Source organism: Amphibalanus amphitrite, unplaced genomic scaffold, assembly GCF_019059575.1.
Source record: "Amphibalanus amphitrite isolate SeventyFive unplaced genomic scaffold, NRLGWU_Aamphi_draft 001520F_arrow, whole genome shotgun sequence".
Taxonomy (NCBI): domain Eukaryota; kingdom Metazoa; phylum Arthropoda; class Thecostraca; order Balanomorpha; family Balanidae; genus Amphibalanus; species Amphibalanus amphitrite.
In genome coordinates, this window is record NW_024883013.1 from 3,821 (window position 1) to 22,059 (window position 18,239).

At 51.1% G+C, this 18,239-nt stretch overlaps 2 protein-coding genes across 2 annotated transcripts; one reads left to right on the forward strand and one right to left on the reverse strand.

The window, feature by feature from the left end:
- Window positions 1-551: 551 nt before the first annotated feature.
- LOC122373601 (translation initiation factor IF-2-like) lies at window positions 552-1,847 on the forward strand. The gene is made up of 2 exons (XM_043351847.1): window positions 552-669; window positions 1,021-1,847. The coding sequence occupies exons 1-2, from the start codon at window positions 664-666 to the stop codon at window positions 1,579-1,581; spliced, it is 567 nt and encodes a 188-aa protein (XP_043207782.1). The 5' UTR covers window positions 552-663; the 3' UTR covers window positions 1,582-1,847.
- A 6,594-nt stretch (window positions 1,848-8,441) lies between these two features.
- Window positions 8,442-10,942, reverse strand: LOC122373599 (cell surface glycoprotein 1-like). Its single transcript, XM_043351845.1, has 2 exons — window positions 10,848-10,942; window positions 8,442-10,621 (listed from the first exon to the last, which is right to left on the reverse strand). Exons 1-2 carry the CDS (start codon window positions 10,851-10,853, stop codon window positions 8,867-8,869), a joined length of 1,761 nt encoding a protein of 586 aa, XP_043207780.1. The 5' UTR covers window positions 10,854-10,942; the 3' UTR covers window positions 8,442-8,866.
- Window positions 10,943-18,239: the final 7,297 nt, after the last annotated feature.

Consider the following 18,239-nt stretch of genomic DNA (forward strand, 5'->3'; position numbering starts at 1 on the left):
TCGTTTAGATGTACCTACTTTGGCATAATAATGCAGACAGTAGCTATTTTATGAATTAGTTATGCTAAATTGATTTGTTTATCTATCATTGATATATCCGCCATCCACTATCCAGTATTCAAAGTTTGACCGATACATGGAATAGATGAATGTTCTCTGTGTCAGATATTTGCAATTTTCAAACATCTTCCTCTGCAGTCGAGATTTCCCTTCACTCGACGAAAAAAAACAGATGCATTCGCAAGTGGCATGGCAACAGACACCTGTAGCAAGTTATTACCCCAATAATTATAGGTATCGAAAGGAATCGGGCGAGGTCATGCTTCCCGCCCAACTCCCACCAATATTCAGGCCTCAATGCCCCATTCCGCTAAGGTCAGGTACCGAGAATTCCCTGTTCTGGACTCCCCCTCCCCCCCCCCCCCATCAGATGGGCGGGAGGCGGCACGTGCAGAGAAGGGCTCGGAAATCCCCGCCGGTTCTCGGACTCGGCTGACACCTGTGCGCAGCGCCGCTGTGTCAGCCGAGTCCGAGACGCAGCGCGGAGACTCCCAGAGGACGGCTATAAGAGCGGCGGCGGGCGGCGGGCGACCAGAGGCCACCCGACCGAGGGCGGACGGTCACACGTGGGAAGGACAGGAAACCGCGGATCAGGAGGTAAACATGAAGGTAAGCACGCCAACCTTGTTTGCATTGTCTATTCAGCTGGCACGACACCAAAGTCTGAGAAAGAGCACGCGACGTGAAAGAGTTTACAAATCGTAGTGTTCCTCTGACTCATTATGATCGTACAGTCCAGTGGGGGAAAATAAGATGTACTTATTTTTCTTAATGAACTGTGCAAGCTCAAAGACATTTCGGACGTACCTCGAAAACTTGAACTGTTTCACAAAGTATCGCAGAAGGCAGACCGGGCTTGTATGCTAATCAAAATATAAATTGAATGTTTTTATCTGTAAGCTTCGAAAGCTTTTTTGGTTTATTAATGCCACCCGTTAACCAGGAACCGATAATTTTCAGGCGATATTTGGAGTGTTGTGTGTGGCGACGACAGGACTGGCCGCCACACTTCCCAGCTCCTACGCTCCGCCTGCGACTCAGCCTGTGGCCAGCGCGCCCGTCAGGGCACAGGAGAGCTACGTGCCGCCTGCAACTCAGTCTCAGCCTGCGACGGTGCAGGAGAGCTACGTCCCGCCTGCAACTGAGCCTGCAGCTCAGTCCGTAGCTCAGCCTGCAGCTAACACTCCTGTCAGGGTACAGGAGAGCTACGTGCCGCCTGCGACCCAGGTCGTGTCTCAGCCTGCGGCTAACGCTCCTGTGAGGGCACAGGAGAGCTACGTGCCGCCGCAGCCGGCGTCTCCTGAGGTGGTGTTCCCTCCGGACGGCGAGAGGGCGCCGTGGCACCCCGACCCGCGCCAGAAGCCCTCTCAGCCGCTGGTGGTGAGCGGTAGCGCCCCTCAGCCCGGCGCCGGGTACGTGCCTCCGGCCCCTGCGGCTCCCTCAGCCCCCCTGGAGACCTATGTGCCCCCGACGGTGCCCACACAGCCGCCCCAGCAGTCCTACGTGCCGCCCGCCTACTAAGCAGGGCCAGTTTGAGAGGAGGGAGGACGCGGAGACGATCGGTGTCTGAGGAGGTGACAGCGTGACGTCACACTAGTGATGACGTCACAATGGCCGGCAGCGGGACCTCGGGAAGGGCGACGACCCTGAACTGCGCGCCCGGTCTGCTACCAACCGACCGACCGACCGAGGCGCTGCGAGCGGCCGATGTTGTGTAAGAACGATCCCTGCGGTGCGTGAGTAATGTGAATATAGTGCAACTTGTGTCCGACAATACATAACTGTCAATTAGGCCCCCGTTGCCCGCGCCACTATCACCAAGCGTTCGCCTCAGTTGGCTGTCAGCGGCCGAAACCACTCGCGTCGGCTCGTTTGTAGGGTAGGACGGCCCCTAAAAAACGCACCGACGGAGTGATAACGACGAGGTATATGGTCGGGATTAAGGATATGCAGGTTTGACGAATCTCGAAGTCGCATCTATTAAATAGGTGAGGGTGGGTGGGAAACTTCTCGCCCACTCTCTGCTCCACTCGCCGTCCGTCGCAGTCGACGACTGCCGTTCGCGCCTCTCGGCTCTCCTGCCAGCGGCGCGCCCGTTCCTACACTCCCCTTCGCACCACCCCTAGTCAGGGTCTGCCCCGCGTCTGTCGGCGGGGTGATTTATCTATCTCCGACCCCCGTCTCCCTTTGCTCCGGTCACGTTCAGTGGCGCCCGGGCAGGGTCCTAACCTTCCATAGCCGCGTCGCCGCTATGAGTTGATTAGGCCCCCGTTGCCCGCGCCACTATCACCAAGCGTTCGCCTCAGTTGGCTGTCAGCGGCCGAAACCACTCGCGTCGGCTCGTTTGTAGGGTAGGACGGCCCCTAAAAAAACGCCAAATACACCCAATCAGTTGCTCGAAACAATACTATCGTGTTTTATTCTTATCAAACTGAAATCCTTAAATTTCGTAGCTGTTACCCTGAAAAGTTGGTATGGCATTGCCATACCATCTTTTAAGTTGGTGTGGCGCGTGCCATGCCTGCCATACCATATTCTCGACCCATGCCGGTGCAGATTTTACGGGGTGGCTGAGGCTATACGACGGCGGGCCTGATGTGTGTGCATGAGTAGCAGAGGGGCCGAGGCGTCGGCGGCGGACCTGATGCATGTGCATGAGTTGCAGAGTAGCCGAGGCGTCGGCGGCGGACCTGATGTATGTGCGTGATTTGCGGAGTGGCCGGGGCGTTGTCGGCGAACCTGATGTGTGTGCGTGGGTTGCAGAGTAGCCGAGGCGTCGGTGGCGGACCTGTTGTATGTGCAGTGCAGTGTATTGATGTCAACTACGGAAAAACGGAATACCGATACCAAACCAAGTACCAGCCTATGGTTCATTATACCATCAAAATACCGAACACATTAGGAATCAAATACCAAGTACCGAGTTGGTATCAGTATGGTATCGGTATACCGAAAAGTTGTATCCGAGGACATCTCTACTGCAGAGTAGCCGAGGCGTCGGCGGCGGACCTGATGCGTGTGCGTGCCGAGGCGTCGGCGGCGGACCTGATGTATGTGCGGTGCAGAGTAGGACGTCGACTACGGAAAATCGGAATACCGATACCAAACCAAGTACCAACCTAGGGTGCATTATACCAACAAAATACCGAACACATTAGGAATCAAATACCAAGTACCGAGTTGGTATCAGTATGGTATCGGTATACCGAAAGTTGTATCCGAGGACATCTCTACAGCAGAGTAGCCGAGGCGTCGGCGGCGGACCTGATGCGTGTGGGTGCCGAGGCGTCGGCGGCGGACCTGATGCATGTGCGGTGCAGAGTAGGACGTCGACTACGGAAAATCGGAATACCGATACCAAACCAAGTACCAACCTAGGGTGCATTATACCAACAAAATACCGAACACATTAGGAATCAATTAGCAAGTACCGAGTTGGTATCAGTATGGTATCGGTATACCGAAAAGTTATATCCGAGGACATCTCTACTGCAGAGTAGCCGAGGCGTCGGCGGCGGACCTGATGCCTGTGCGTGCCGAGGCGTCGGCGGCGGACCTGATGTATGTGCAGTGCCGAGTAGGACGTCGACTACGGAAAATCGGAATACCGATACCAAACCAAGTACCAACCTAGGGTGCATTATACCAACAAAATACCGAACACATTAGGAATCAAATACCAAGTACCGAGTTGGTATCAGTATGGTATCGGTATACCGAAAGTTGTATCCGAGGACATCTCTACAGCAGCGTAGCCGAGGCGTCGGCGGCGGACCTGATGCGTGTGGGTGCCGAGGCGTCGGCGGCGGACCTGATGCGTGTGGGTGCCGAGGCGTCGGCGGCGGACCTGATGTATGTGCGGCGCAGAGTAGGACGTCGACTACGGAAAGTCGGAATACCGATACCAAACCAAGTACCAACCTAGGGTGCATTATACCAACAAAATACCGAACACATTAGGAATCAATTAGCAAGTACCGAGTTGGTATCAGTATGGTATCGGTATACCGAAAAGTTATATCCGAGGACATCTCTACTGCAGAGTAGCCGAGGCGTCGGCGGCGGACCTGATGCATGTGCGTGCCGAGGCGTCGGCGGCGGACCTGATGTATGTGCGTGCCGAGGCGTCGGCGGCGGACCTGATGCATGTGCATGAGTATGTATGTGCGTGAGTTGCAGAGTAGCCGAGGCGTCGGCAGCGGGCCTGATGTATTTGCAGTGCGGAGTTGCCGGGGCGTCGGACGCATTGCAGTTGCAGAGTAGCCGAGGGGTCGGCGGCGGACCTGAAGTGTGTGCATGAGTTGTAGGGTGGCCGGAACCAGGTGTTTTGTGTGTATCGCGTCGCAGGTTGGGGTGCCGCGTTGCACGACCCTTCAAAGCGTGCCTACCAGGCTCCCCGGTTTCCTTTACGATTGCGTGTGCGCTTAATATGCCTCTGAATAGATGCGCGTCAGTCGCCGGGGAAACCATCCTCATGGTGGCGCCGCGTCAGTCGCCGGGCGACCATCCTCGTGGTGTCGCCGCCAAGGAACCGCACTCCGCTGTACGTACCCCCGAGCCGTGCTCGATACGCCTCACCTGCCGTGCCGGCGTTAGTATGCCTGACCATAGAATCCTTGTAGCCGTTGGTACTCCCCACAGCTTCCCTGCCTTCTCGCTCGCTCTCCGCTCCACTCGCCGGCGGCCATGTCGGCGTTAAGGAGTGCGTGATCGGATAATCCTCGTAGCCGTTGGCACTCCGCACGGATTCCTTAGCTCACTTCTCGCCCACTCTCTGCTCCACTCGCCGTCCGTCGCAGTCGACGACTGCCGTTCGCGCCTCTCGGCTCTCCTGCCAGCGGCGCGCCCGTTCCTACACTCCCCTTCGCACCACCCCTAGTCAGGGTCTGCCCCGCGTCTGTCGGCGGGGTGATTTATCTATCTCCGACCCCCGTCTCCCTTTGCTCCGGTCACGTTCAGTGGCGCCCGGGCAGGGTCCTAACCTTCCATAGCCGCGTCGCCGCTATGAGTTGATTGTCATCCAACATGTGAATCCAGACACGTTTGGATACGGAGAACCAGAGCAGTGCACGAAACTTTTTTTTGTCGTGAAAACCGAGTTCAGTAGTTAACCCGCGCCGGCCGGTGGGGGGTGTTTGACCCCCCCCCCCTGCGGTTTTTCGCAGATATCTCAAAAACGGCGGCGCGGAGTGCCGCCGTTTTTGGCACCCCTGTTCATGCATCTTTTCCGCACATGTTTTGAAAATGTCAGACCCAGGGCTCTCAAGGTCAGGTCAACAGGTCAGGTCAAGTGACCTCACCTCAGAAAAAGTTTCAATCCTCGTCATAGCTACACCGACTGAACGATCACCTTGAAGCTTTTAGCGATTGATAAGAGTAACAATATGTACAAAATGTATATCTTGAAATTTGGATATCGGTGACCTAAAGTCAGGTCAATTTTACGACCTCTCCATTACGACCTCCATTTACGACCTCGAACCTCTCCATAAGTCAATGGGAGAAAATTAAAATGCGCCTCTTTTGGACGGATGATGTTCAAAACCCTCTCAAACATCGGATCCTAAGTAAACATGACACAATGAATCGGAAAAATGCACCTGTGACCCCTCTGTGTGCCCCTGAGGTCATCTTAGGTCATGAACGGTCACCAGCAGTTTTTTGGCTATAACCTTTGATAAAGACGTGCTAGAGCGATGAAAATACGTCAGATGTATTCAGCTCGACGATACGGATCGACTGATATGCAACATGACCCTTTCCCGTCAGGTCATGACCTGGACCTGAGGTCAAATTTTCAAAATGACCTTTCAAGGTCAACAAATAGTTCATTCGACGCGTCTCGACGAGAGGAACACGATGCTGCTAAAAGTAATGTCGTGGCTCTCTTGAGTCAAAAGTTATTGACGTAAAAACCATTTTCGGGAAAACTGCTATTTTTACAGTTTTTGCCTTCTGGAGGCTAAACCGTTGATCTGAGGTCAAATCTGAGAACGATGCTCAGAAAGGCTTGTAAAAGGGCTATCGAATGCGCTTTTCCGCGGCGCTGTAGCTCTATTGGTTCCCGAGTTAGCCGTTGGCAGTTTCCAAAATTGTTGAAATGGGCTACATTTGACCTGTGATGACCTCTGGCTACCTGACCTTTGACCTGACCCAAAAAATGACTGAAGTGTTTCCACTTTCCGTCATTATTTTTGACGCTCCTTCGAATGCCGCTTACCGCGTGTCGTTACGTGGCCCAGGAGCCGAGTTACACGGGGGGTGTTCAGACCCGTCCCCCCTCCCCCGGCCCGGCGCGGGTTATACGACAAAGGGTTATGGATATACGTGTAACCGTACCTATAAATCAAAATATAAGCTCTAACCGGACTCACATCCATCAACATAAGAGGGACTAGACTAGAGGCTAGAGCACACCCATGCCCCTAAGAGCATCCTTGGTTTCCGTCTTCAGGGTGAATCCATCCACATCTCCCTCACCTTCCCTCTCCGGGTGCAGGCGATCACCCCACCCCTACCAGACAGCCGGGGGATGAGGGCAAAGACTACACCATCTCCGGGGATAACGGGATCTGGCGTTTGAGCACAGCGACTGTCCTATCGGGACATTAACATTCCCGTCCCCCGGAACGGTATCTACTGTCTGCCGCTGCGGCGCTCCGTCAGTGCAGTGGTCCACACAGCCCAAAGTCTATAGGCCTTCTACAATCTACAATCTACATCCCATCTGCAATCTACATCCTACAATCTACAATGTACTCTACAAATCAAATATTCTACAAATCTAGCCAACAATCTACAATCTTCAATCTATGTACAATATACAATCTACATCCCAACCTATCATCGCATAGCTTCACAATGACCTTTTCAGGCCGAAAGACTATAAAAAGCTTCCTCACAACAAAAAGGCCTTTATGTCACTATGAGCTAAATCAAACCAATGAACTGATAATATCGGTTCAATGTCATACAGTCTTAGCTAAGGCGTTTTGACAGCTATGAGCTAGGGCCCTGTGAATGTTCAGTGACGAGCCCCTAGAACTATTATAGATGCAGCTTTTTAAGTCCCCGTCTTTTTGCCGCTCAATGCATGGCTTCCTTATTTCGCACAGTACAACTAACAGTTTTATTATTTTACGGCTTTATAGTTATGTAACAAATATCATGTTTATGATCCAAAACGCTGGTAAAATGCCTCAAAGCGGTGTAGCCAGGTAACTTGATCATATTTAGGTTCGCATAACACATTATATAAGTGAACCGGCCCATTCCTTCCTGGAGCCTCGTGTTTCTTTCTGATGTAATTTCCCGTTTGATTCTACGACCTGATAACGCCTTAGCATGTTTAGATAGGTAAAAGCGAGCTTTTTAAAAAAAAATCATTTTGCAAAAATTTTGCTTGATAGCAGCCTTGGAGTTTCCATCAATCAGTTTTCTACCACTGATTTCGTTTTTTATGGAAGTTCCCGCAATCGTATCGAACTATAGTTAGGTATCTTACCTATGGTTTGATACGATGCTCAGGCACTACATAGGACGATGCCGAGGCATTAGACACTGCAAGTAATGGTGGCGCTTATAATGTTCAGTGTCCTCAAGTTTAGGAATCTGAAGCAAACATGTCACTAAAGCACCAGCTAGCTTTGTATCCTAGGTTGATACACCTTTTTGCGTTAGCTTTTGACCATTGGACAAAACATTTGTACACATTCGCCATATAGGTGGCGCTGCAAATGGGCGGTTTGTCACAAAGAATCACCATTGTGCAACACTATTCGGCGATCTTCCTCTAGAACTCGACATTGAACGAATGGTTCAACATTGTGCAAAACAAATCGTCAATGGTCGAAACTAATCGTCATATGCCGAGCTGGCTCCCTCTATGCCGAAGTCTGGCGAACTGTTAAACTGTTTTGCAGATCGCTCATTTCAGTGTTCAATCTGTTTTGCTGAATGGCTGAAATGAAACACACCACGCCGGAATAGTTGTGCTCAATGCCGATTGTCGAAATGGCTCCTCAAACAGTTATGGCGAATGGTTGAATTCAAATGCAAAAAGGTGTAGTAGCCGGCGAGAGACCGTGCATCGCAGGGAGACCACAACGCAGCAGTGGAAACTATCGGCCACGTCGGAACTATAGAACGCTGCCCCAGTGCCCCAAAGCATGCAGTCTTTGGGCCAAGTATCAGACGTGCTTGATCAAATCTTGTTGAATTTCATAAAACATTTTTTAGTTTGCTGTGCACTGTGCAGGATAGCATTTCGAAATTCGACCAACCTTAGCCCCAGGATAAAGTTGTACGTGTGTGTGCCAATTTTGAATCGATATCTCTGTGCCGAAACTCAGCGCTAAGAGCGTAACGTTTAGGTGTAGGTAGGTATTTATTTACAAAGCGCGCCTCACATAACAAAGCGAATATATCTATCAATATCACTGTAACTACCTATATAAGCACAAAAAGAGAATTCGTCAGTCAATGCGTACAAGTACAAGTCCGCTACTAATAACGCACCGAAATTATCGCACCGACATTCTTATTTCTTAGCGCTCTCTCATGTAACAAGAAAAATCAGCACCAAAAGAAAAGAAAGCACAACTACAACGCGCACACCATGCACACAGCCTTGTGCTGGCATACAAACTCACTAACCACTAACAGCAGTTGATGAATAATGGGTGTGACGATGCAAGGACAACATGTGATGAATAATTCGAAACACCTAGATACATCACAATGCCTCGTGAGCATTTCCAGCCAAACTGCTTTCACTCTCCATAGGAATGTGAATGGTTTTCATGGATTAGAAGTTCCATGGTAGAGTGAAGGAAGGCTTTCTTGCCTTTGGCAGGCCCTTGAGCACCTTTTCAGTAGATGGTTCGGCTGAGGTGGGCGTCGGACTGCCAGTGGTCGGGGTTTGAACACTCGGCTCTGGCTCTGAGGCGGTGGAAAGGTCCCCTGGTACGGCGGTTGATCCGTAGATCGGCTCCTCTTCAGTGGTGAATGCCGGGACAACCGTAGTAGATTCCTGGCCTGCCGTAGTAGACTCTCCGCCAACCGTAGTGGATTCCTGGCCTGCCGTAGTGGTTATATCGTAGTCCGATACCGGGAGAGTGGATGCTGTATCAGTAAAAATGGGCTGAGGTTCAGTTGAAGAGAGCTCTGTTTGAACTGTGGTGGAGGGTTCGTAGCTGGGCTCAGCTTCGGTAGATGTTTGAAAAGTGTTCAAATATCCGTCAGTGGATGGCCCGTTGGTGGGCAAAGGTTCAGTTGACACTTCATAGACGGGTCCCACTTCTGTAGACGTCGCCGGGATTTTCTGCGCGTATATAATTTCAGGATCAGGATTGGGGAGATTCGGTTTAGCGTTAACGAATTGCGACGCAGCGGTGTCAAGCTCTGGATCAGCAACAATGTCCTGCTGATAGTTTGGCTCGGTTGTGACTGTCCGTTCAAAGCTTGGCTCGGTTGTAATGGTCGGTTCATAGCTTGGTTCAGCTGCAGCGGGTGCTCCATTGTTGGTCTGAGTAGGAGTGAGTAGCAGTCCATCTGTTGAGGGCGCCCGTTCACCCGTAGCCGTTTCGGGTTCACCTGGTGCGGGCACTCCACTGCCGGCTCCGCTCGCGATGGGCTCCGGCTCACCTATGGACGGCTGTAGCACAGCTGGGGTCGGCAGTTCAGCGCTCTGTCCTGGAGTCGGCGATCCAGCCGTGTCGTACCCACCGAGAGCCGGCACGGTGTCGACCTGACCCGGCCCCGTGGGCACCTCCGGCTCCGGCCCCCGCTCCGGGATCAGGGGTGCCGCCTGGTCCGGAACTGACCCAGAGTCCGGAACCGCAGGCTGGGCCGGGACTGAACCGAAGTCCAGAATCACCGGCTGATCCGGAATTGACTCGGATTCCAAAGGAGCCGGTTGCTGCGGGACTGACCCAGAGTCCGGGGCCGCAAGCTGGTCCGGACTTGACCCGGAGTTCGGGGCCGACGACTGGTCCAGGACCGGCCCGGAGTCCGGGGCCGACGGCTGGTCCCGAATCGACCCAAAGTCTGGGGCCGCAGGCTGGACCGGAACTGACCCGAAGTCCAGAATCACCGGCTGGTCCGGAATTGACTCGGATTCCAAAGGAGCCGGTTGCTGCGGGACTGACCCAGAGTCCGGGGCCGCAGGCTGGTCCGGAATTGACCCGGAGTTCAGAGGAGCCGGCTGCTCCGGGACTGGCCCGGAGTTTGGGGCCGCAGGCTGGACCGAGACTGGCCCGGAGTCTGGGGCCGCAGGCTGGTCCGGGACTGACCCGGAGTACGGGGCCGCCGTGGTGACGGTGGTCCCCTGCCGACGCGCCTTCTCAGCCTCCCGCTCCTCGGCCGTGAACGCCGTGCTGGTAAACCCGGTGGGGTTGCCGAACGGTTTTATGTGCGGCGGCGGCGGCGGCAGCGCCGGGTCCACCGGCGGCTCCGTGGTAAACAGCAGGGAAAGGCTACCCGACGCAGGACCGAACCCCTGGGTCTGCGGCTGCGGGTACGCCGCGGCGCAGGCCACCAAACCCACCAGACCCCACAGCACCTGAAACAAAATCGCCGCCGATTAAACCAACACATCTGTCACGCCAACAGGATCGAAAACAAGTTTACAATAGACACTTTGATCAGTTAGGTATGCTTCACCAAATTGTGACGGTAATCATAGGTAATGAAGATTTATATTCATGTTGTGTAACTGCCTCCCACTTAACAAACAATTAAGTCTTGGCTTAGAAACCTCTAACGCATCAACTGCCTTCGTCACCTACCTTCATATCAGCGCACTCGTCCAAGGATGCAGTCGCTGCACTGGCTGGCTGTTGCTCGTCCACAGGACGTCTGCCGACACGCCAATGTCGCGTGTCTCTTATAGGCGCCCGGAGCAGACGGAAAACTGGCGCGCTCGCGAGCGTATCGTCGCCATATCGTCCACGACGCGCCGGTTCGTACCGGGAACTCGACGACGACGCCGACCGGCGCGCCAGCGCCATTCCCGCGCGCAAAAATCGCCCGCCCAGCAAAAATGACGGCCTGCTGGCGTGCAGAGGCCCCCGATCTAATGGTCCATTGGTTGGTGTCCTGTTGTAACTGCGGTATACGCTAGTATATGTACCTAAGTACATACGTATATTTGCAGATCGGAGGAAAATATACCGACTTATATGTAGAAACGTAATGCAGTTTATAGCATTAGCAGATCTCATTGATCAACTGAAGCGGGAAGCCTCTGACACTTTGGAAACACAGAGGTGAAAGTGATAGGTTCTGACATTCCTTACACTCTCATTCAGGCTAGACACATGCTTGCGAAGCAGTTCACAGGTCAACGCGGGTTCATGTGTACATATTACAAGGGATTATAAGGATGGCCAATGGTCATACTTCACAAGCATTCCGCATTCGACGGTATTTTGGCATAGGTATATAGGGGAAAGTGGGGTAAAACGGTCAGGGTAGGTAAGACCGGTAAGTCGGGCACCCCCTCTGCCGACCAAACCAATAGCGCTCTGCGCTACGAGCGAGAAAAATTAGGACCAGAATCGCCTTTCCCACCACACACCACCATCGAAGCCTGGTGACTTGTGTTCCGTCAATTATCTTTTCTTTCGATTTCTTTAAAAACACTAATTTCATTGAAAGCACCCATAGTTTATTGTGCAAGCTTTTGTGTGCAGCACAGTAAAGTTAAAAAATCGCAATCACTTGTGGCACACTCATATGCCACCGGTGTTCATTTATCGTGGATCTAGAAAAATCGTGCTGAACTTCTGAAATTGAGTTTGGCGTAAGACGGGGCAAGTATGGATCCAATGGGTCTGTAATGGTGAAAATATTTCTGTTACTGTAGGAAAAAAGAAGCATTTCTGGTGAAAATATGTTCGATTTCGATACTCATAGATGTATCAGCAATATTCCTTCGGTACAATTTATCCTCTTACAATGAAAATGAAAGACGGCTTTACAAGGCTTCTGAACTAGGGCCTATATACAAGCATACGCATTCTGCACCAATCTCGTACGTTACCTTTTCCGAAGCACTTGAAACCAACGAGCGACTGTATCAATACGGTTAATCTCGGGTATTTATTACCATCTGTGCTGGTCGGTGAAGGTGCCTGGCCGTCTTACCCTACCCATGTCATGTGGCCGTTTTACCCCATGAGGTGGGGCAAGACGGTTTTTTTTTTGCAAGGTTTTGCAAAAATAGCTACAGATTATTTGTTGCATCAGCTCTAAGTTTCATCTTCCGGCAAATGGAATTAAACTGCCTATATGGTCGGTGAAGGTGCCTGGCCGTCTTACCCTACCCAGGTCATGTGGCCGTTTAACCCCATGAGGTGGGGCAAGATGGTTTTTTTTTGCAAGGTTTTGGAAAAATAGCTACAGTTTATTTGTTGCATCAGCTTTAAGTTTCATCTTTCATCAGTTTTCATCAGTTAAGTTTCATCATTTTTGATTTTGTATTATGGGACACTAGCATTGACGAAGATACAGGGTGATCAATAATGAATGACATAAACTTAGCCCCCAGGAGATGCACATAATATAAATTTTAACACATAAACAGCACACCGTTAGAAAGAGAAATGTGGGACATTTGACATGACATAAACGGAAGTCAGTTGTGACACTTCGTTTGTCTACAGGAGGTGCTCGAAGTGGCCTTGCTTCTCCGCGCGGCAGAGCCCGGCCATGACCTTCGCTCCGGGTGCCTCCTTGTATGGAATCAGCTGCTGTGGATTATTCGGCTGCCAGGAGATTGCATCCTCCCTGTGGGTGCTTGCTGTAGCGCAAACCACTTATCGTCACTCCAGACCACCCATTCGAAACATTTTTCCGCTTCACTGAGCCAGAAGGTGCACGCTTCCAGCCTCGACACTATGCTGTCAGCGGAGAGGACGGTCGTTAGGATCGGGCGATATGGTTTCCAGTCGTTTCTTGTGCAGAATCGCCCACACATTTCAAAAAGTCATTCCCAGGTTTCCTGAAGCACTGCGAAACTGGATGTCGGGCTGATTTTTGAAGAATTGTTAGACACTCTGCACCTCGCAAGTACCGGCAATGGCCCAGCATCCCTAATCACCCTACAGTCCGGAGTTGTTTCTTGCCTGGACTTGAGCTTGTGGCCCCAAGCAGCTCAAGAAATCGTGGAGAGAACTCAAGACCCTTGATGAGCTGAATGTTGTTGTTAGTCATCGAGGACTACGCCCTCACGATGGTCGTAAACCATCTGAGACGCATGGCGTGGCACACCCGGCGCCGGGCCGAGCTCTGCTGCGCAGGGGCGGATCCAGCCGATCCGTTTGGGGAGGGCAAAAGTTTCCGACCTATCCGACAACCCCTATCCGCCCCCGCACTGGGAGGAATGTAAGATAAATTTTGGATGGGGATGCAAAATTTTCTCAAGGGGCCCCACTGAAGGTTTTGGGCCCCTTTACTTTTTCAAGCTGTCAATCATCGATTTATGAAAACCAAAAGTTAAGGAAACAATTCATACAGGAAGTTATCCGAAATGTTTGCATATTTCAGTGAACCTAACAAAATCACAGCATACCTAAATAAGTGAAATGCAACAAGTTTTTTTTTTTACTGGGTGATTTTTCTTATGCTAACCACCACCCGCAAGCCTCAAACCACTTTTCTGGATCCGCAGTGGACCTTTGAGAGCCCTACGGGTCCGCTCTTGCAAGACCGTTAAAAAACCTCTGGAAACTGAATGACTCAATGGAGGCTCCTCCAGAAGCCTTCACGACTTCTCAGATTGAATGAGTCCCCGACCAGGGTCGGTTCCTCAGAAGGTGCTGAAGGGTTTCAGAAAGCAGCGTAGGCTCGAGAGTCTGGAAAGTTCTCAAAGACCGGCATCGGACCCAAAAAGCCTGTATGGAGGCCCTCAAAAACCGGGATAGAGGCCAAAGGAGCTGATGTTTAGCCTAAAGAACCGGTGTGGAGGAAAGGGTAGGAGTCTGAGTGGGGCCTTCAGGGGCAAGCGTTAGGGCCCCAAAAGTATGTGTGAAGCTCTTGGAGGCAGGTAGGCCCCTGGAGCGTGCATGGGGTCCCAAGAGCTCGCATGTGAGCCCAAAAATTCGGCTTCATGTCCGTGGAACATGCATGGGGATTCTTAGAAGCCGCTTGGACACATATTTGATGGGTCGTGGGTACCAAGATCGATGTAATGGTCCTAAAAGCCGGTGTAGGGCCAAGAAGTTCCGGTGTTGAGACTCTCAGAGGCCGGCGAAGGGGCACCAGGAGCGGATACAGTGTCTCAACAAGCCTACATGGGACTTGACAATCAGTGTGGAATCCCACGAGCCTGCGTAAGCCCTCAGAGACCTTTGTAAGGCCCTCAAAGGTCGTTGTGAAGTGCCTTTGAATCTGAAATCTTCGCGGGGCCCCGAGGCCAGCATGTCCCCTGCCTGCGTTAAGGCCCTCCAGAGGCCGTCGTAGGGTTCTTCATAGGCCAGCGTGGGCCCTTGGATCCTTCGTTACAGGACTCTCAGAGGTCAGCATGACCCCTGCAATCTGCCTGCGTTGAGGCCAGATCAGATGCCGTCGTGGGGCCCTCAGACGCCAGCGTGGGCATTTGAAGCTTGCATTGGGTCCTAGAGGCCGTCGTAGGGGCCTATAGATGATAGAGGTCGTCGTGAGGGCCCTCAGGGACCGTCTCGGGTGGAATCACTGTGGAAATTGTTGTGAGGGCCCTTAGAAGCCTTCAAGAGGACTATCAGAGGTCATCATGAAGATCCTTGGCCATCATGACGGTCTTCATAGGCCCTGGGACCTCAGGTATCTTTGCAAGGCCCTCAGAGGCTGTGGTAAGGACATCAGAGTCCATCGTTAGGGCCATCAAGAGACCGTCACAGGTTCCTCAGATGCCAGCATAGCCCCTGCAGCCTGGTTGTGTTGGGGCCCTCAGAGGCCGTCGTGGGCCGTCTAAAGCCCGATGGGCACTCAGACCTGAGATGGGTCTAGGACCGTGTCACGAGGGCCCTCAGAGATCGCCGTGGGGGCCCTCAGAGGCAGCGTAACCCCTGGAGTCTTCGTGGGGTCCTCAGATGCCGTCATGGGGCACCAAACGCGGTTCGGGACACTCCTAGCCGGTGAGGGCCCCAAAGACCAGCATAGGGCGCTCCTGACCAATAACTGGACGTCCGATGATCGGTGATCCCACATGATCGTTCGTTTCCCGATCACTGGTTTTTAGGATAAAATGTATTTGGTGGTGTGACAGGCCTCTTATACGGCTTTTGGAGGATGTAAAAAGCTTTGTTTGCACTCCAATGTTTTCCATGGGTCTGGAGCTGAAACCCCTGCACCCTCTATCCAGATTTCCGCTGCCCTTGAGCACCGAGATGACCAAACGACTTTACAACGCCACACTATCTACATGCAATCAGTTCAGGGAGTTCGATCTATTAACAGCATTCTGGCATAAATCATCACCAGCGAGCGTCCAGCTCCTTCCTTCGGAATGGCCGTCACCGAAAGTCCTGCTTTTCGTCCAGATAGTCCTCGACGCCGTATTCAATTTTATCATCTCTATATGCTTTGGGAGGGGCAAAAGGACAGTCTTGCCCACATGATTTAGCTTTGGGGAGGGCAAATGCCCATTTTGCCCTCCCCTGGATCCGCCACTGCTGCTGCGCGTAGAGGAGTGGGCACTTCAAGCACCTCCTATAGACAATAGACATACGAAGTGTCACAACTGACTTTCGTTTGTGTAATGTCAACTTGTCCAACATTTCTTTTTCTAACGGTGTGCTGTTTATGCATTGAAATATGTATTATGTGCCTCTCGTGGGGACTAACTTAATGTCATTCTTTATTGATCACCCTGTATGTTCGAAACGCGTTTGGGAAGGCTTTCTATAATACAGTACCTTTATATTTAAAAAAGTTTCACTTATCTAGCCAAGTTTCATCTTCTGGCAAATGGAATAAAAAGGGTTTAAAAAAGGGTTTCACTCAGTTTCGCGTCTCTATGTTGTTTTTAACCGGCCGAAAAAATGGCTCCATAGTTAGGGTGCCCGTCTTACCCCACCCTCCCCTAGCTATAAAGCCTATACAGGTAGGGATAAATACACGCTGGTATTCCACATAGTGCCACAGTGTATGTCTATAAATGTCTAGTAGGTATACGGCGCTGGTCAATGGCCATACCGACCAGATGATAACCGGCAATCGTAGGTATAGAAATTCTTCAACCAGCATACTTGATAACGAGGCTACGTTTTCAGCACGTTTAATTTCCATAAGTGAATTGCCGTTTGAAGGTGCCGTTTAAAATGGTAGTTTGACCGTCACCCGGCACATCCGCCGGTCGGTCGGTCTCCCCACAACTGAGGCCTCGCGAGGGCCAGGTGTTGTCCAGTCGGACCCCCCCTCACCACCCCACCCCAGCACATTCGTCACAACAATACTGCTTGTGTTTTCCGCCGGCCGTGGTCAGGATGTCACCACCAGTTACGCTACGGGCGCCCACGCGGAAAACAACTGACACGGACCATAATAGGCAACGTGAGCTCGAATCGTGGCACGCAGTCGGAAATTAGCCACCGTCGCGTGCCAGCCTTCAAAGCGTTAAGAAAATGCCAACAGTGATGAATAACTGTTTTTTTTAGTTTAAGACATGGAATCAAGTAATTAGCAGGCAAACAGTTAGGGGAGACCCGGGAGGTATGGGCCCCCTGGAGGTATGGGCCATCGCAGTTTTGAAGAAGTGTTGCGTATTTCTACACATTTGACGGCGTTAACTGGTAGCAGCCATTCCGTTATACATCCCACGTGATTTTCAAAATCTTCCTCAGTCTTTTTTAGCAACGAGCGGTGATAAAGCGTTTTTGCCCTCTTCGAGTAAAATACGGTACATACAGAAAATTCGTGATAAATTTGAACCAGGCTCGTTTTATGATGTCAGACCATCGCTAAGATAAAGTTTAAAGCATGCAAATTAAGACTGGATAGACAATTTGAAGCTTTCTTGCAAGATTATGAGCTGAGGTAGGTGCACGCATATTCTGGCCTCCTAACCGAGAGGTTCGGGCCACCCATCCGGTCGATCCTAAATGAATAAAAAGATGCTTTCATTGAATGTCCCCGTCAATAAGTTTTATTTTTGTCGCGCAGGGTCGAAAATTTAACTTCAAATTTCATTCGGACAGAAAAATATTATTGATCTTATGTCATGGCGCATGCTTGAGTTTACCAAAATACATATGAGCCCAAGTGACCTCCATGAAGTAAGCTGTTGGCCGCTTATGTGGTTCCTGGGCTCTAAGAGAGATCAAGGTAGATACCAGCTACGAGTATTGTTCTCATTGTCGAGAAAAGAATATGAAACATGGCACCGGCCCATACCTCCTGGGCCATGGCCCATACCTCCGGGTTATTTTAATGGATCGAAAAAGTGCATGATTTATTGAAAGTTATCTCGAGACAAAATAGTTGATCCCAGATGCCTTATATCCGGCACACATTGCAGACGAAAGGCAATTTCACGTACACAGAGTGAAAAACTGGGTCTAGCCACTGCCCACTGGAAGAAAATTGCCTTTTCACAAAACCGGCCCATGCCTCCCGGGTCTCCCCTACTCGTAAGTCGTACTACAGTTACTGTACGACTGTCGTGGGATTGAAATAAACGTGGCTTCTAATTTTCATGTTTTACCATAAACCATCATATAGCCAATCATCATATTTTGGAATCGTAGTGTAAAATTCATACGATGCATTTACGTCTCTACTATTATGCAGTGAGCAGTTGCTTCATGTACGTACAGTGCTTACATTATATTCATATTATATATCACACTCGTAAGCTCAGCCGGATTCATAATATCGCATTGGCAAAGTTGCGGAGAAACTCATGAAAGGGATCCACTAAACAGCCAACAAAAACATCAATGCGAAGAATACAGTTTAGGACAGTAACTCAAACATTCCACGGACACATACAAAAAGTAGGACATACTGCATTAGCCCATCTGCATTGACCAATTATGACTGGATGTGGGGGAGGGGATCCATTATAATTTCCTCTCTACACAAAACATATTTTGGTCAGAAGCGCATCCGGTCCGGTTATCGCAATAGAGCCATTGTCCCTTTCGATTTCCTCCGCGTGGGTTCGTCACTGTCAGTGTCACCTGGATCAGCCAAAACAG